Source organism: Aquarana catesbeiana, linkage group LG02 (assembly GCF_042186555.1).
Source record: "Aquarana catesbeiana isolate 2022-GZ linkage group LG02, ASM4218655v1, whole genome shotgun sequence".
In the NCBI taxonomy this organism is placed as follows: Eukaryota; Metazoa; Chordata; class Amphibia; order Anura; family Ranidae; genus Aquarana; species Aquarana catesbeiana.
Genome location: NC_133325.1, coordinates 265,679,619 through 265,696,755, shown reverse-complemented (window position 1 = coordinate 265,696,755; position 17,137 = coordinate 265,679,619). Strand labels below are relative to the sequence as shown.

Genomic DNA, 17,137 nt, shown 5'->3' with positions numbered 1-17,137 from the left:
TTGGCTAATAATAATAAAAAAAAAAAAAAAAAAAAAAAAGGTATGTACTGATTTCTTCTTTACAGGGCTAGACAGGTTAGGGTTAAATCGTGGATGTCTGTAGATGTAGCGATTTTAGTGTTCGGGTGGACTTCTACTTTATACTAATATGCATTTTCTACAAGTAGCATCATCACCACACCACACCCACAGGAACCTAGATATTGCTTTTATTGAGGTATGCACCAATGAATTGGCCAAAAATAGGGTTATCTGCATTTTGTCGCTAGAAAAAAAAAAAAAAGGGGTGCCGATAAATGACCACTGAAAACCGTGTGCGATTTTGCAGCATTTACGGAGCGTTTTTCATAGGTCATGTGACTTAAACTGCATCAAAAACATGGGTGCGTTTTTTGCTACGTTTTCAATAGGGAGATGCATTTTTGTGACTGACCAAATATGCGGCAAGCAAGATTTTAACACTGCAACCGAAGCGCAATAGATCAGTGTGAAGACAAACAGAATTTAAAAGGGATGCATTTTTCTTTAATACAAAAGCACTTCAAAAACTATTAAAAATAATTATATATAGGTGTGGTCGGATTAGTTGTATTTAGAGAAAATAGAATTTTATGCAACATGGTTAGGGATAAAAGTAGTGGCGCACCAAAATGAAAAATTCTGGACCGAAATGGACAGTTTATATATTTTTTTTTTTTTTTTTTTTAAACTGTCCATTTCGGTCCAGAATTTTCATTTTGGTGCGCCACTACTTTTATCCCTAACCATGTTGCATAAAATTCTATTTTCTCTAAATACAACTAATCCGACCACACCTAAACATGTGTACAATGCACAGTATAAATAGCACCATTGAAAAATCATTACTTGCCTTTATATGCATTTAGAAATGTCCTCTAAACACATATAATGCAGGTTTGAAAGTGCCAATGTGAATGAGGCCTAAAGGATTATTTTAACTTCCTATAACTGCTGCGTTCTATTTACAGGGAAGGCAAAAAGGAAAAAGAAAATTAGCATTTAAAGCAGTGTTAAGCCCAAAAACAAAAAGAATTGATATATTGCAGCTTCCCAATACCTATACTTTTTATTAATAAAGAGCAGCCCTTGAGCTTCAGACAAGTGACTTTGCTATAGTTGAAGTGGTATGATCCATTTGCTGTAGGTGGAAACAAACCTTTCCTCAGTCTTCTCTCACTAGTGATCAGCCAGCAACATTGTGGGGTTGACTTACTAAAACTGTAGTGCAAAATCTGGTGCAGCTGTGCATTATAGCCAATCGGCTTCCAGTTTTTTTTTTTTGTCAAAGCTTAATTGAACAAGGTGAAGTTGGAAGCCGATTGTGGTAGCCAATCGGCTTCCAACTTCAGCTTGTTCAATTAAGCTTTGACAAAAAATTTAAAAAAACTGGCAGCACCAGATTTTGCATTCTCCAGTTTTAGTAAATCAACTCCTGTACGTTTGGGACAAGTCAAGAGACTACAGCAGAGAGATGACATGTCAGATATTTGTGAACACAACATGGCACAGACACCAGCATATACACGATTGTGTCATCTCTGAGCCAACATCTCCGAACAGGAAGAAGATACTGATCCTGGAAAAAAGCTGAACAAGGAGAACTCTATCCTTCTGGAGAAAAAAAAAAAAAAAAAGCAGATGAAGGCATTGTTGGCTGTGCTGAGATGCCAATCATCGATGATGCCGGGAAAAAAAAAAAAAAAAAAAAAAAGGAAGGACGTTCTTTCTGGGGGGAAAAAAAATAAAAAAATAAAACAGACCAAGGCATTGTCGCATGATGCAATATATATATATATATATATATATATATATATATATATATATATATATATATATATATATATATATATATATATATATATATACACACACACACACACACACACACACAGATTATACCTATAGGAACAAGTCACTTTCCAGCTGTCATTGCCTAGTTTACACTGGAAGAATTACATTTAGAGCCCTTGCACACTGGGGCGGGGGGGCGGCGTCGGGGGTAAAACGCCGCTATTATTAGCGGCGTTTTACCGTCGGTATGCGGCCGCTAGCGGGGCGGTTTTACCCCCCGCTAGCGGCCGAGAAAGGGTTAAATACCACCGCAAAGCGCCTCTGCAGAGGCGCATTGCCGGCGGTATAGCCGCACGGTCCCATTGATTTCAATGGGCAGGAGCGGTAAAGGAGCGGTATACACACCGCTCCGAAGATGCTGCTGGCAGGACTTTTTTTACCGTCCTGCCAGCGCATCGCTCCAGTGTGCAAGCCCACGGGGCTTTCACACTGGGATGACAGCAGCGGCACTTTCGGGGCGGTTTGCAGGCGCTATTATTAGCGCAATAGCGCCTGCAAACCGCCCCAGTGTGCAAGGGCTCTTAGAATATACAAATCCTAACATGCACCAAGACCGGAAGATTCATTATCCAGTGAGGGACAGCTGCTGTAAGGCTGCACTTTCAAGAGACTGCAATGTCAATCAAATGAGAGTACACGTAACAAAGAACTCAGCTCAGCAATAAACTCAAACCAATACTACACTGACTGCTACAGCCTGCAGTATGCCACATTTCAGATGATGGCAGAGTTATACATCCAAAAGGGACATCATTTTTAACATTATGTTTCTATAGTAAAAGACTCACATTAAAGCATATAGCCCAATTTACCCATTTATTTTTGTAAGGTGGTCTGGCAGAATAAGAAGTCATAAAAAACTACTCCTGCAGCAAATGCTAGCCTAAACTACCTCAGCTGCTAGCGATGTGGTCAAAATGTCTAACCCAGCCTTTCTCAACCTTTTCAGCACAGAGGAACCCTTGAAATAACTTGCTGGTCTTAGATAAAGCCCCATACACACTATTAGATTTTCTGCTGAGTTTTGTCTTCAGATTTACCAAAACCATGTAGTGCAAGGGCCTGCTTGATTGCATACAAATTGAAACTCTTAAGTATTGACCTCATATTATATGGTTTTGGTAAATCTGAAGACAAAAATCTGCATTAAATCAAATGGTGTGTATGAGGTCTAACCCCTACTAAAGCTTACTATATCTACAACTCGTGATACATTAGTGTGATGGTCAGTGGAAAGAATGCTCCTCACGCTTGTGGTCATTGGGAAGAATTACCCCCTGAGGCTCGATTCACATCTATGCATATTGCTTTTGAGCGTTTCTGGAGTTTTTTTTTTGTGATGTTTGCCACGTTTTTGAGCAGCGCTTTTGCGGCGTTTTTTTTGTTTTTTTTTTTAAACTGTATACAGTATAAGCAAAAATGCTGCACTCGCGTTTTTGATGCTGGTCCATTGAATTCTATTACATGCAAAACGCTGCATTTTGCATGAAAAAAGTCCCTGACCCTTTCCAAAAACGCAGAGGTACAAAAAGGCATTGATGTGAACATGTTCCATAGGAACCCATGTTAAAAAATTCCCATGCATTTCTGCAAAATGCATCAAAAAACGTGCTAGTGTGAATGGAGCCTTACAGATAAAGTTCCATGGTTTCAGAGGAAACTTATCTGGAGAGGCAGAAATTGCTCATTGCTTTAGGAACCCAACCTCTGGCGGAACCTTGGTTGAGAAACTCTGGTCTAGTCCATTCTTTCTCAAGAGGATCTTTGAGCATTGGCAGATTCATCTCCTGCCTACAATGGCCACCAACTTAAGAGCCCAATTTTCCAATCACTTCCAATGCAATGGGTCACTTCTGCATCGACCACCAATATGATAGGGCTCCCCCCCCCCCCTCACCCCTTCACCACCAATGTAGGGGGCACTACACAGACCACCAGTGTATGCAGGCATTTCTCCACTCCACACCAATGTAAAGGGACACGTCTCCACTGACCAGGACACGCCAATGTTTACAAGGTTTCTTTTCTGGCCATTATTAGATTTAACTTTATATAGATTATAGTTGTATGTTTGCCACATTCTTCATTTTATTTAAAACTATCTTCAACTCCCTGATCTTGTTATCATGAGTTGTAGATTGGGTCACTGATTTCAGCTAAAGGGGCTTAGGGGACTTATGTTCGGTCAAAGCTGGTCAGCTAGTGGCTTTGCTTGGTTTCTGATGTTTGCATTTATCCCAGATTAGTGAGAGAGCAGTGTTTTCAGTGGAACAGGTAATACAAGGATTTTTTTTTTCCTTACAATTTGTGAATGCAAGAGGGAGGATCAGCCTGGGTAAATTTATCAATGGCCACCTTAAATGCAAAACGTGTGCGATAAGGAATTTCATACGTGTATGTGTACGTAGGTGTGTGTTGAACATTAGACTGTAAGCTCACTTGAAGGAAGGGAATTATGTGGCTTTATATAATTGGGATAATTTTCTAAAGCTAAAAGAGGATGTTTATTTACCAAAGCGAGTATTCCCTTTGAAAAGTGTACGCAGCGTTGCAAAGTGAATCCTAGCAAATAAGGTGAACCTGTGTTCACTTTAAATACTGATCATCTGAAATCAATGGTATTATTATCTCCATTTTATGGTGCCCCTCACCACCGCAGATAGGGCTCAGAGTGTTGCAGGAACCTTGGGGTCAGGGAGGACCAGCACTACCCGACTGGCAAAAGTATTATCTAGCAGGCCAAATGGTGTTTGCATGCCACTGGCTCGTGGAGGATGCTGGGGACTCAGCGGCAGTTCTAGGCGCAGCAGTCTTGGGTTCCTACGAATGTTTGCGCTTAGCTCTATTTAGAGGAACTAGATCTACACTTTCACTCACCGTAACCATGAAGGCCACTATTAAGGCCTGGGAAACCCCCTTAAAACCAACAGCCAGGCTGAACTGGGGTATCGTCCTTATGGATGAACCCAAAGTCCACTTATTTGTGATATCTGACCCAATGGTGTGGGCGTCTCAAGGAATCAAAAGGGTTGGCGACATTATCAGGGATAGGAAGCTCGTCACCTTTGACCAAGTGAAACCAAAATACAAAGTCCTAAATTCTTACTATTTCTGTTATCTCCAATTACGGCACGCTTTCCAAGCACCTTTTCAATTCTTGAGCAATGAGACACAGCCTTCAGCTCTGAAAAGCTAATTACTAGATGATGACTTATCAAAAAAGTTCTGAGGTGTATAAGAAAATGTTCCCGAAAGTTTGTGGGGTGGGGTGGATATTTAAGTTTCAGTTAGACCCCTTTCACACTGAGGCGCTTTCACGCTAAAAAAAAGCACCTGAAAAGCTCACGAAAACCTATTTCCATTAAAATCAATGAATGCTTTCATTTCACACTGGGGCAGTGTACTGGCAGGGCGGTGAAAAGACACCCCCCTCCATTAAAATGAATGGAAAGCTCTTCAAAAGTGCCTGAAAAGCTCTTCAAAAGCGCTCAGTGTTTTACTGGCAGTTTAAAAGCGCCTCAGTGTGAAAGGGGCCTTAGTGTTAGTAGGTCACTGTTATCAACAGACAGTGGCTAAGTACTATGGTTAGAACTGTATTGGGTTTGGCCCTGCTTGGTCTGTTTGCCGCTGCCACCGCTCCCCCCAAAAAATAGAGCATCAGCCGCCCTTGGTCAAATGCTTTAGAACCCGTTAATAAAAGTAAAATAAAATAAAAAAAACAAAACACCACACACACTCCTAGGCCGGGTTTACATATGTGCAGAAACGAAATGAGATAATGCCTGGGGTCTGGTGCGTGTCTGTTCACTGGTTCAGGTGCAATTCCAGTCCAAATTTTTGCCCTAATTAAGTCGCACCTGAACCGGACCCAAACATGCACAGGACCCTTTAGCAATCCGCTATGTGGCCGCCCCAGACATGCGAGATTGTCCATTGAGAGCCAGTCACACTCGCCTGTCATGCGACTTGGCTGCAGGGAAAGCAGCATCCAATTTGCATATATGTCAACCCAGCTTTAGCAAAATGTAATCCACCCCAACCTTATTTACCGGTTAGAACTTGAAGTGGCCACAGCCTTAAAATTTAAAAGCAATGCTCCAGATTTCATTGATTTTTATGGGGCCTCTGTAGACTGAAGTCACACTTGCGATCCTGTTGCAAGTGACAATTTTCCAGTGCAGCGCAGGGTTGCTAGAAAATGCAGGACGTTTTGCAGTGTGGTCCCGTTTTGTTTTTTTTACATTACTGTAGTGCTTAAAGCACTTCAATAAAAAATATTATGGGGAAAAAAAATAAATAAATAAAAATACAGGAAGAACACTTATCTGCCTCTTAGGTCGCTGTTTTCAGCAGCACGGTGACGCACTCCCTCAAAGCTGAAAATGCTTTAAAAAGCAAGTTGCTCCACCTAGTTGAACCAGCCTGACTATTGGCTCCTCACCACTAACATAATTTGCGATCACACTCTGAGCCACTTAATGATTACTAGCAATTGATATTTTATTGTATTAGCCTGTGATAGGTCTCTGTTGTAACCCCAATAAGGATAAGATATAGGATCAGCCTTCTGCCTCTTCTATACTGTCTTTTTAGATTTAAACATCAGTTTTGTTTTGTTTTGTTTTTAAAGAATGAAAGGTAAGCTGCTGGCAAGAGTGCAGCTTCCCTCACCCAGCCGGCAAGGTAATGACACTTTCAATTATGTGAGTATTTCACTTTTTGCAAGCGTCCTCTAAGGCTTTATTCACATTAGTGAGTTTCCAAAGTCACACAATTTCCAGTGCAACTTTGATGCGACTTTACATGCTCTGTAGCAAAGTTGCATCAAAAGTCGCACCAAAGTAGCACAAGAACCTTTTTCAGAGCTACTGCAACTTTAAGTTGCACCAATCTGAACAGGTGCCATTGAAAACAATGGGCTGCAGCTTTTCATGTGACTGGTCATGTCCAAAGTCGCATGACAAGTTGCACAAGTGTGAATGGGCATAAAAAACAACCCTGCCACTGGAGAGTTCTTGCTAGTAACAGAATTGGAAGCCTGTCACAAGCGTGTCATTAGAAGTAGTACTAAAGCTAAAACATTTTTTTTTGTTTAGTTTTGTGGAGAGGGTTAGGACATCCGTCAGGTTTTTATTGCAGTCTGTGTCCCCATGAAAGGAAATTTTCATCTATTTGTCCTGGCGACCATTATCACAGAGTGGAAGTGACAAGAAAAAAAAAAAAAATAGAATTTGGAGTTGTCACCAGAACAGGAATAGAGTGGAAATCTCCCAATAGTTCTGGTGACAACCAAGCATTCCCTCCCACTTTCTATTGTGGCTACAGACAGGAAGTGATGGGAAATCTCCCCACCAGGACACAAACCGCAAAAAAATAAATAAACCCTGAAAAAAGGGGTTGTTTGTAACCCTCCCTTACTCTAACCAAAATGAAAAGAAAACTTTGGCTTTAGTTCCACTTTAAACTGGCCTTATACACAGCTTGAACTCAGCCAAGTCCTGCTGAATTTTAAGCTGTGGGTGGAACTGTCAGCACCATCTGGCCAAACAAACTTCAACTGAAAAATTGAAGGAGCCAGGTGTAAGATTCTCAGCTGAACGTCCAATCATGTTCAGGTACTCTGACAGCTGATGTTTAGCATGGATGGGGGAATCTATTAGCCTCGGTTCACACCAGAGGCGGCACGACTTGCAGGTCGCCTCACCGAGGCGACCTGCACACGACTGCTGGGGCGACTTGCAAAACGACTTCTGTATAGAAGTCTATGCAAGTCGCCCCCAAAGTCGTACAGGAACCTTTTTCTAAGTCGGAGCGATTAGAACGGTTCCATTGTACTGAACGGGACGCTACTTGCCAGGCGACCTAGGTCGCCTGACAAGTCGTCCCAGTGTGAACCGAGGCTGAAAGTGCAGGCCATTAGCGGTACAACGCTACATGTTTTAAGCAGTGCTTTACCTCTGTTTAACCATTTAAGGACCAAGCCCATTTTTCAGACAAGTTCAAATCAGTTTTTTTTTTTTTTTTTTGCTAGAAAATTACTTAAAAAGCCCCAAACATTTAATATATATTATATTTATTTATTTATTTTTTTTCTAACACTCTAGAGAATAAAATGGCGGTCACTGCAATACTTTGTCACATCGTGACTGCGCAGCAGTCTTACAAACGCACTTTTTTTGGAAAAAATACACTTTTTTGAATTAAAAAAAAAAAAGAAACAGTAAAGTTAGCCCATTTTTTTTTTTATATGTAAAAGATAATGTTACGCCAAGTAAATTGATACCCAACGTGTCATGCTTCAAAATTGTGCCCACTCATGGAATGGCGACAAACTTTACCCTTAAAAGTCTCCATATGCGAAGTTTAAAAATGTCTACAGGTTACCAGTTTTGAGTTACAGAGAAGGTCTAGGGCTAGAATTATTAATGATCGTGGCGATACCTCACATGTATGGTTTGAACACCGTTTTCATATGCAGGCGCTACTCACGTATGCGTTCGCATCTCCACGCGAGCTCGTCGGTACAGGGTGGTTTAATTTTTTTTCCCCTTATTTACTTTTCATTTTTTTATTTTGATATGGTCCTTTAAAAAAAAAAAAAAGTGGGTCACTTTTATTTCTATTACAAGGAATGTAAACATCCCTTGTAATAGAAAAAAAAGCATGACAGGTCCTCTTAAATATGAGATCTGGGGTCAAAAAGACCTCAGATCTCATATTAAAATGAAAATGCAATAAAAAAAAAAAATAATAATAATAATAGAAAAAAAAGTTCTCCTTTAAGAGCATTGGGCGGAAGTGACGTTTGACGTAGTTTCCTCCCTCCAATGCTATGGAGCCAAGCAGGGGCCATCTTTCCCTCACTCTGCATCCAAGCAATGTTGTGACAGGACGCGATCGTCTTCGCCGGTAAGCAGCAGAGACGACCAGAGCACGGCGAGAGGGGGGTGGGCACCTCTCCCGCCACCGATAAAAGGGATCTCACGGTGAATCCAGTGGAGACCACTTTTGACATAAAGAAAAACGCATGGCGTTCCTGAAATTACCAGGGTTATGGCAGCAAGCATCAAAGTACCAACGTACGGGTACATAGTTTTGCGTGAAATGATTAAGCGGCGCTTCTGCGACACTTTTCACCCCCCCAAAAAAGGGATTAAAAACTCCCTTGTTGCGGCACTTCAGAAATCGCTGCCCAAAGATGCTGCTTGCAGGACTTTTCCGAACATCCCGCAAGTGTACCACCTGAGTGTGAAAGCATCCATTGTAATGGATGGGAGGCAGTTTTCAGGTGCTATTTCTATCGCTAAAATGCCTGAAAACTGCCTCAGTGTGAAAGGGGTCTTACATTTCTCTTGCTTCAGTTCAAAGGCTGAATGATAGAACTCTATTGCCCTGTACACACGGTCGGACATTAATCGGACATTCCGACAACAAAATCCATGGATTTTTTCTGACGGATGTTGGCTCAAACTTGTCTTGCATACACACGGTCACACAAAGTTGTCGGAAAATCCGATCGTTCTGAACGCGTGATGTAATACACGTACGTCAGGACTATAAACGGGGCAGTAACCAATGGCTTTCGTCTCTTAATTTATTCTGAGCATGCGTGGCACTTTGTGCGTCGGATTTGTGTACACAAGATCGGAATTTAACCGATCGGATTTTGTTGTCGGAAAATTTTATAGCCTGCTCTCAAACTTTGTGTGTCGGAAATTCCTATGGAAAATGTGTGATGGAGCCTACACACGGTCAGAATTTCCGACAACACATTTTCCTATCACACATTTTCCATCGGAAAATCCGACTGTGCGTACAGGGCATAAGGGTTTTTTTTTTTTTACTAAGGTCAAATCCACTTTACACTACAAGTGCACTTGGAAGTGCAGTAGCTGTAGATCTGAGGGGGACATGAAAAGGAAAATAAACAGCATTTTAGCTTGTACATGATTGGATGATAAAATCAGCAGAGCTTCCCCTCAGATCTACAGTGACTGCACTTCCACGTGCACTTGTAGTGCAGAGGGGATTTGCCTTCAGTAAAACAACCCCTATGCGTGTATGGCTTAGTTCTAGAAGACAGTAACGAGTACCCCGGCTGTCAGAGACACCTAATATATCACACAGACAAATATTCCAGTTGGTGGGCCCATGGGGCATGGAGAGATATCTGCCAGTCTATGGCCACTCTGACTCACTGGTTGTCTTCCAATGTTGGGTTGCACATGCTCCTGTATTAAAAAGGAAGACTGGAAATGCTGCAAATGTTTAACAGAAAACTGAACATTTGACAGCCATTGACATCTATGGATGGCTTAGTATATGTCATTTTATTTATGCAGTACCAACATAATCCACAGCACTGACAGAGAATGCAGAACTGTTTACATCAGCCTCCGCTCACAATTAAAGTGATTCTAAAGTCAAAATTTCGTTTTTACCTTAACCACTTAAGGGCCGAGCCTCTTTTTGAGATTTGTTGTTTACAAGTTGAAACCAGGTTTTTTGCTAGAAAATTACTTGGAACCCCCAAACATTATACATTTTTTTTCTAACACCCTAGAGAATAAAATGGCGGTCGTCGCAATACTTTCTGTCACACCGTATTTGTGCAGCAGTCTTACAAGCGCACTTTTTGTAAAAAAAAGATACTTTTTTTAATTAAAAAAAAAAAAAAATATAAGACAACAGTAAAGTTAGCCCAATTTTTTTATATTGTGAAAGATAATGTTATGCCAAGTAAATTGATACCCAACATGTCACGCTTCAAAATTGCGCCCGCTCGTGGAATGGCAACAAACTTTTACCCTTAAAAATATCCATAGGCGGCATTTAAAAAAATTCTACAGGTTGCATGTTTTGAGTTACAGAGGAGGTCTAGGGCTAGAATTATTGCTCTCGCTCTACCAATTGCAGCGATACCTCACATGTGTGGTTTGAACATCGTTTTCATATGCGGATGCTACTCACGTATGCGTTCACTTCTGCACGTGAGCTCGGCCGGGATGCGTTTAAAAATGTTTTTAATTTTTTTTTTCTTATTTATTTTACCTTTTATTTTTACACTATTCCTAAAAAAAAAAAAAAAAAAAAAAATTGTGTCACTTTTATTCCCATTACAAGGAGTGTAAATATCCCTTGTAATAGAAAAAAAGCCTGACAGGACCTCTTCAATATGAGATCTGGGGTCAAAAAGACCTCAGATCTCATATTTACACTAAAATGCAATAAAAATAAATAAAATAAAAATGTTGTCATTAAAAAAAATTTTTTTTTTAATTAAATGGCCCTTTAAGAGCTATGAGCAGAAGTGACGTTTTGATGTCGCCTCCGCCCTGCAATGGTATGGAGACGGGTGGGGGCCATCTTCCCCTCACTCGTCTCCATACCCAACACCAAGAAGGTTTCGATCGCCTACGCCTCTACCGACGGCGCCGGTAAGTGGCGGAGGGCACCGGAGCGTGGTGGGAAAGGGGGGCCCTCTCCTGCCGCCGATCGCAGCAAATCCGCCGCAGAGGCCACTATTACTGGAAACCGGACCGCTGGCCGAAGAAGAGGATACTGGGGTTTATGGCAGCTAGCTGCTGCCATAACAAAGATATTCCTCTTCAAAGTTAGGACGTATATCGGCGTGCGGCGGTTCGTAAGTGGTTAAGCCTAGGTTCACATTGCTGCAGGTTAGAAATCGTAAGAGTTCAGCTAATTTCAACCCAGCAATGTAGTCCAACTTTGGGGGCGTGTTGATAGACATCTGTGTGGGTACCTGCCACAGATGTCTATATAAATGGCCTCCCAAAGTTGCTAAAAGTAGTACAGGAACTACTTTTGGGAGTCAGCGCCACACCGATTCGAACAGCAATAACCACCGATTTGGCATGTCAAATCGTGCCAATGTGAACCTAGGCTAAAAAAGCGGAGCTCCGCCCAAAAGGGGAAGCTCCGCTAGTTTGCTTCCTCCCCCCATTGCCACCTTTCGGGGAGAGCGGGTACCTAGTTTTGAGAGGTACCCGCTCCCACTTCCGGCTGATATTGCTATGGTTAAGTCACCCAGAAGCTTGGCCCCCCCTCCTCCTTCCACCGTCGATGGGCCATTCACAAAGCGTAGCAGGTGAACCGGCTGTGAAGCCACAAGTCTTCACTGCCATATTCCCTTACAAAAAAAATGGCGGCAGCAGCACCCGAGAGATAAAATCAGCAGGGGACCACGCTGAGCAATATCATTGCACACAGCAGGTTAGAACATCTTTTTTTATTTTGGTCCCATAAATAAACTTTTAATTAAAATCTTTTTTCTCCAGTTATGAGATGAGAAAAGTGAAATTGTGTCACATGACCCAAGCAGCGAGACTGGAGCTCTAATGGGGGTCCCCCATGTGTCACGTGACCCAAGCAGTGAGTGGAGCTCTGATGGGGGGGGTCCCCCATGTGTCACGTGACCCAAGCAGTGAGTGGAGCTCTGATGGGGGGGGTCCCCCATGTGTCACGTGACCCAAGCAGTGAGTGGAGCTCTGATGGGGGTCCCCCATGTGTCACGTGACCCAAGCAGTGAGTGAGTGGAGCTCTGATGGGGGTCCCCCATGTGTCACGTGACCCAAGCAGTGAGTGAGTGGAGCTCTGATGGGGGTCCCCCATGTGTCACGTGACCCAAGCAGTGAGTGAGTGGAGCTCTGATGGGGGTCCCCCATGTGTCACGTGACCCAAGCAGTGAGTGAGTGGAGCTCTGATGGGGGTCCCCCATGTGTCACATGACCCAAGCAGTGAGTGAGTGGAGCTCTGATGGGGGTCCCCCATGTGTCACATGACCCAAGCAGTGAGTGGAGCTCTGATGGGGGTCCCCCATGTGTCACATGACCCAAGCAGTGAGTGGAGCTCTGATGGGGGTCCCCCATGCAGGGCTGCTGTGTGTAGAATGTCCCAGGTACACAGACCACCCCTCTCTCCCTCCACAAACTGGGCCAGCTCTCTTCTGAGGACAGGCTGCTTTCTTACCTTCATATTGGAGATCAAACAGTACAAGCAGGAAAGGGAAGAAAGACAGCAGCTTCTGTGCACAGGCGCCGGGTGACACCATGCTGGAGGAGAGGGCTCTATACACCACACACAGGCTGACACCGAGTCCGTACAACAACCTTTCTACACACTGACACCCCACTGTCCGGGGCCACTTCAACTAGTTCCTAGTAAGTTCAGCCCTGGTCGTGGTGAGCTGTGATTGGGCACACCGCTACCGGGACGGCCCCTCTCTCCTGATAGGAGAACGTGGAGCCTCAGCAGGGAAGGACGAACCTAAGCCCCGCCCTCTCTCCTCTTCACTGCCAAGGAAAACACGCTGATCCGGCTCCGCCGCCTGATGACGTCACTCATGTTTAATCTGCTGTCAGTAAATACAGAGAACGTGTAGCTTCTGTGGTGACGTGCTGTGTGTGCAAATGTGACCTGTCCTATATGTGCAAATGTGATCTGTCCTATGTGTGCAAATGGGACCTGTCCTATGTGTGCAAATGGGACCTGTCCTATGTGTGCAAATGTGACCTGTCCTATGTGTGCAAATGTGACCTGTCCTATGTGTGCAAATGTGACCTGTCCTATATGTGCAAATGTGATCTGTCCTATGTGTGCAAATGGGACCTGTCCTATGTGTGCAAATGGGACCTGTCCTATGTGTGCAAATGGGACCTGTCCTATGTGTGCAAATGTGACCTGTCCTATGTGTGCAAATGTGACCTGTCCTATGTGTGCAAATGTGACCTGTCCTATGTGTGCAAATATGATCTGTCCTATGTGTGCAAATGGGACCTGTCCTGTGTGTGCAAATGGGACCTGTCCTGTGTGTGCAAATGTGACCTGTCCTATGTGTGCAAATGTGACCTGTCCTATGTGTGCAAATGTGACCTGTCCTATGTGTGCAAATGTGATCTGTCCTATGTGTGCAAATGTGATCTGTCCTATGTGTGCAAATGTGATCTGTCCTATGTGTGCAAATGTGATCTGTCCTGTGTGTGCAAATGGGACCTGTCCTGCGTGTGCAAATGTGATCTGTCCTATGTGTGCAAATGTGACCTGTCCTATGTGTGCAAATGTGACCTGTCCTATGTGTGCAAATGTGATCTGTCCTGTGTGTGCAAATGGGACCTGTCCTGCGTGTGCAAATGTGATCTGTCCTATGTGTGCAAATGTGACCTGTCCTGTGTGTGCAAATGGGACCTGTCCTGTGTGTGCAAATGTGACCTGTCCTGTGTGTGCAAATGGGACCTGTCCTATGTGTGCAAATGTGACCTGTCCTGCGTGTGCAAATGTGATCTATCCTATGTGTGCAAATGTGACCTGTCCTGTGTGTGCAAATGGGACCTGTCCTGTGTGTGCAAATGTGACCTGTTCTGCGTGTGCAAATGTGATCTGTCCTATGTGTGCAAATGTGACCTGTCCTGTGTGTGCAAATGGGACCTGTCCTGTGTGTGCAAATGTGACCTGTCCTGCGTGTGCAAATGTGATCTGTCCTGTGTGTGCAAATGGGACCTGTCCTGTGTGTGCAAATGTGACCTGTCCTGTGTGTGCAAATGGGACCTGTCCTGTGTGTGCAAATGTGACCTGTCCTGCGTGTGCAAATGTGATCTGTCCTATGTGTGCAAATGGGACCTGTCCTGTGTGTGCAAATGTGACCTGTCCTATGTGTGCAAATGTGACCTGTCCTATGTGTGTGCAAATGTGACCTGTCCTATGTGTGTGCAAATGTGACTTCTCCTATGTGTGTGCAAATGTGATCTGTCCTGTGTGTGCAAATGTGACCTGTCCTATGTGTGCAAATGTGATCTGTCCTATGTGTGCAAATGTGACCTGTCCTATGTGTGCAAATGTGATCTGTCCTATGTGTGCAAATGTGACCTGTCCTATGTGTGCAAATGTGATCTGTCCTGTGTGTGCAATGTGACATGTTCTGTGTGCCGTGTTACTATGTGTGGGCAAGTAAAACTGTGTTATGTACCACGTGCGCAAAGGCAACTGTGTTATGTATCGCGTGTGCATGCACAACTGTGTTATGTCCCGCGTGTGCAAAGGCAACTGTGTACACCGCGTGTGCATGCGCAACAGTGTTATGTACCGTGTGTGCATGTGCAAACTGTGTTATGTACCGCATGCGCAACTGTGCTACGCACCACGCGTGCATGCGCAGCTGTGTTATGTATCACGTGTGCATGCACAACTGTGTTATGTACCATGTGTGCATGCGCAACTGTGGTATGTACCTCGTGTGCATGCACAACTGTGTTATGTACCACACCAACGTGTCCAAAAAAAAATCAAAAAACAGAATCACTAAGTTGGAAAAAGAATCACCCCCTTGTGTCAGTATTTTGTTGAACCACATTTTGCTTTAACCGGTTCCCGACCACCGCATGTAGTATGCGGTGGTCGGGAACCGGTTAAAGCATGTAGATATACGTCGTCAGAATGGCACGGCTGCGCAAATGCGTACCTGAACGTACCTGTACGCCCCTTTGAATTTGCCGCCGTGCCATCGCGTGCGCGCCGCCAGCAGCTCGCGTGCGCACCCGCCGCAAGCTCCGTGAGTGGGATCGCGGGTTCCGCGGACTCGATGTCTGCGGGGATACCCGCGATCGGCTCACGGAGGGGAAGAATGCTAATGTAAACAAGCATTTCCCCGTTCTGCCTAGTGACACTGTCACTGATCACAGCTCCCTGTAATCAGGAGCAGTGATCAGTGATGTGTCACATGTAGCCCCTCCCCCCACAGTTAGAATCACTCCCTAGGACACACTTAACCCCTACAGCGCCACCTAGTGTTAACCCCTTCACTGCCCGTCACATTTACACAGTAATCAATGCATTTTTAATCACACTGATCGCTGTATAATTGTGAATGGTCCCACAAATGTGTCAAAATTGTTCGATGTGTCTGCCATAATGTCGCAGTCACGATAAAAATCGCTGATCGCCACCATTACTAGTAAAAAAAAAAAAAAATATTCATAAAAATGCCATAAAACCATCCCCTATTTTGCGCAAACCAATTAATAAACGCTTATTGCGATTTTTTTTTACCAAAAATATGTCGAAGAATACATATCGGCCTAAAATGAGGAAAAAAAAAAATTTTTTATATATTGTTTGGGGATATTTATTATAGCAAAAAGTGAAAAATAATGCGTTTTTTTCAAAATTGTCGCTCTTTTTTTGTTTATAGTGCAAACAATAAAAACCAAAGAGGTGATCAAAATACCACCAAAAGAAAGCTCTATTTGTGGGAAAAAAGGACGTCAATTTTGTTTGGGAGACACGTCACACGACCGCGCAATTGTCAGTTAAAGCGACGCAGTGCCAAATCGCAAAAAGTGCTCTGGTCTTTGGCCAGCTAAATGGTCCGGGGTTGAAGTGGTTAATTACATCCTTTAGTCTGATATGCCTCTACTAACTTTGCACATCTAGACTTTGCCATAATGGCCCACTCTTCTTTGCAGAACTGCTCAAGTTCAGTTAAATTTGATGGTGACCGTTTGTGGACTGCAGTCTTCAATACATTCCACAAATTTTCAATGGGGTTTAAGTCTGGGCTCTGACTAGGCCACTGTGTGGTCATTGTTGCTGTGTGCTTCATAGTCATGTTGGAAGGTAAACCTTCCCATTGACAACTTTCTAGCAGAGGGCAGCAGATTTTTCTCAAGAATTTGATGGTATTTTGCCCCATCCATTTTTCTTCTATCCTGACAAGTGCTCCAGTCCCTGCTGCAGAGAAATGTCCCATAACATGATATTACCACCTCCATGCTTTACTGTAGGAATGGTGTTATTTGGATAGTGAGCTGTATTGGATTTCCGCCAGACATATTGTTTGGTGTTGATGACAAATAATTTAATTTTAGTCTCATCTGACTATAACACCTTTTTCCATGTGGCTTCAGAATCTTCAAGGTGTGTTTAAGGTGGTCAAATTAGACTAAAATTGAATGATTTGGCCTCAACACCAAATGATATGTCTGGTGGAAATCCAATACAGCTCACCGTCCAAATAACACTATTCCTACAGTAAAGTATGGAGGTGGTAATATCCTATTATGGGGGTGTTTCTCTGCAGCAGGGAATGGAGCACTTGTCAGGATAGAAAGAAAAAAAAACGGGTACCTGCTCCTACTTCCGGGTCAGATTGCCACAGCAATCTGAGTTGGAAGTTCAGCCCCCCTCCTGCCCACACATCACAGGTCCCAGAAGACTATGGAACCATTCACAGATCACTGCGCGGCTCGCGCAT

At 43.5% G+C, this 17,137-nt stretch overlaps 1 protein-coding gene across 1 annotated transcript in view; it reads right to left on the bottom strand.

Moving 5' to 3' along the window:
• Positions 1 to 13,082, bottom strand: part of DNAJC3 (DnaJ heat shock protein family (Hsp40) member C3) — a 78,535-nt gene extending 65,453 nt beyond the window's left edge. Inside the window, exon 1 of the mRNA XM_073614381.1 lies at positions 12,862 to 13,082. Coding sequence (XP_073470482.1) covers positions 12,862 to 12,943 — 82 coding nt within the window. The 5' untranslated portion in view covers positions 12,944 to 13,082. The remainder of the gene's footprint in view (positions 1 to 12,861) is intronic.
• Between the last annotated feature and the right edge of the window lie 4,055 nt (positions 13,083 to 17,137).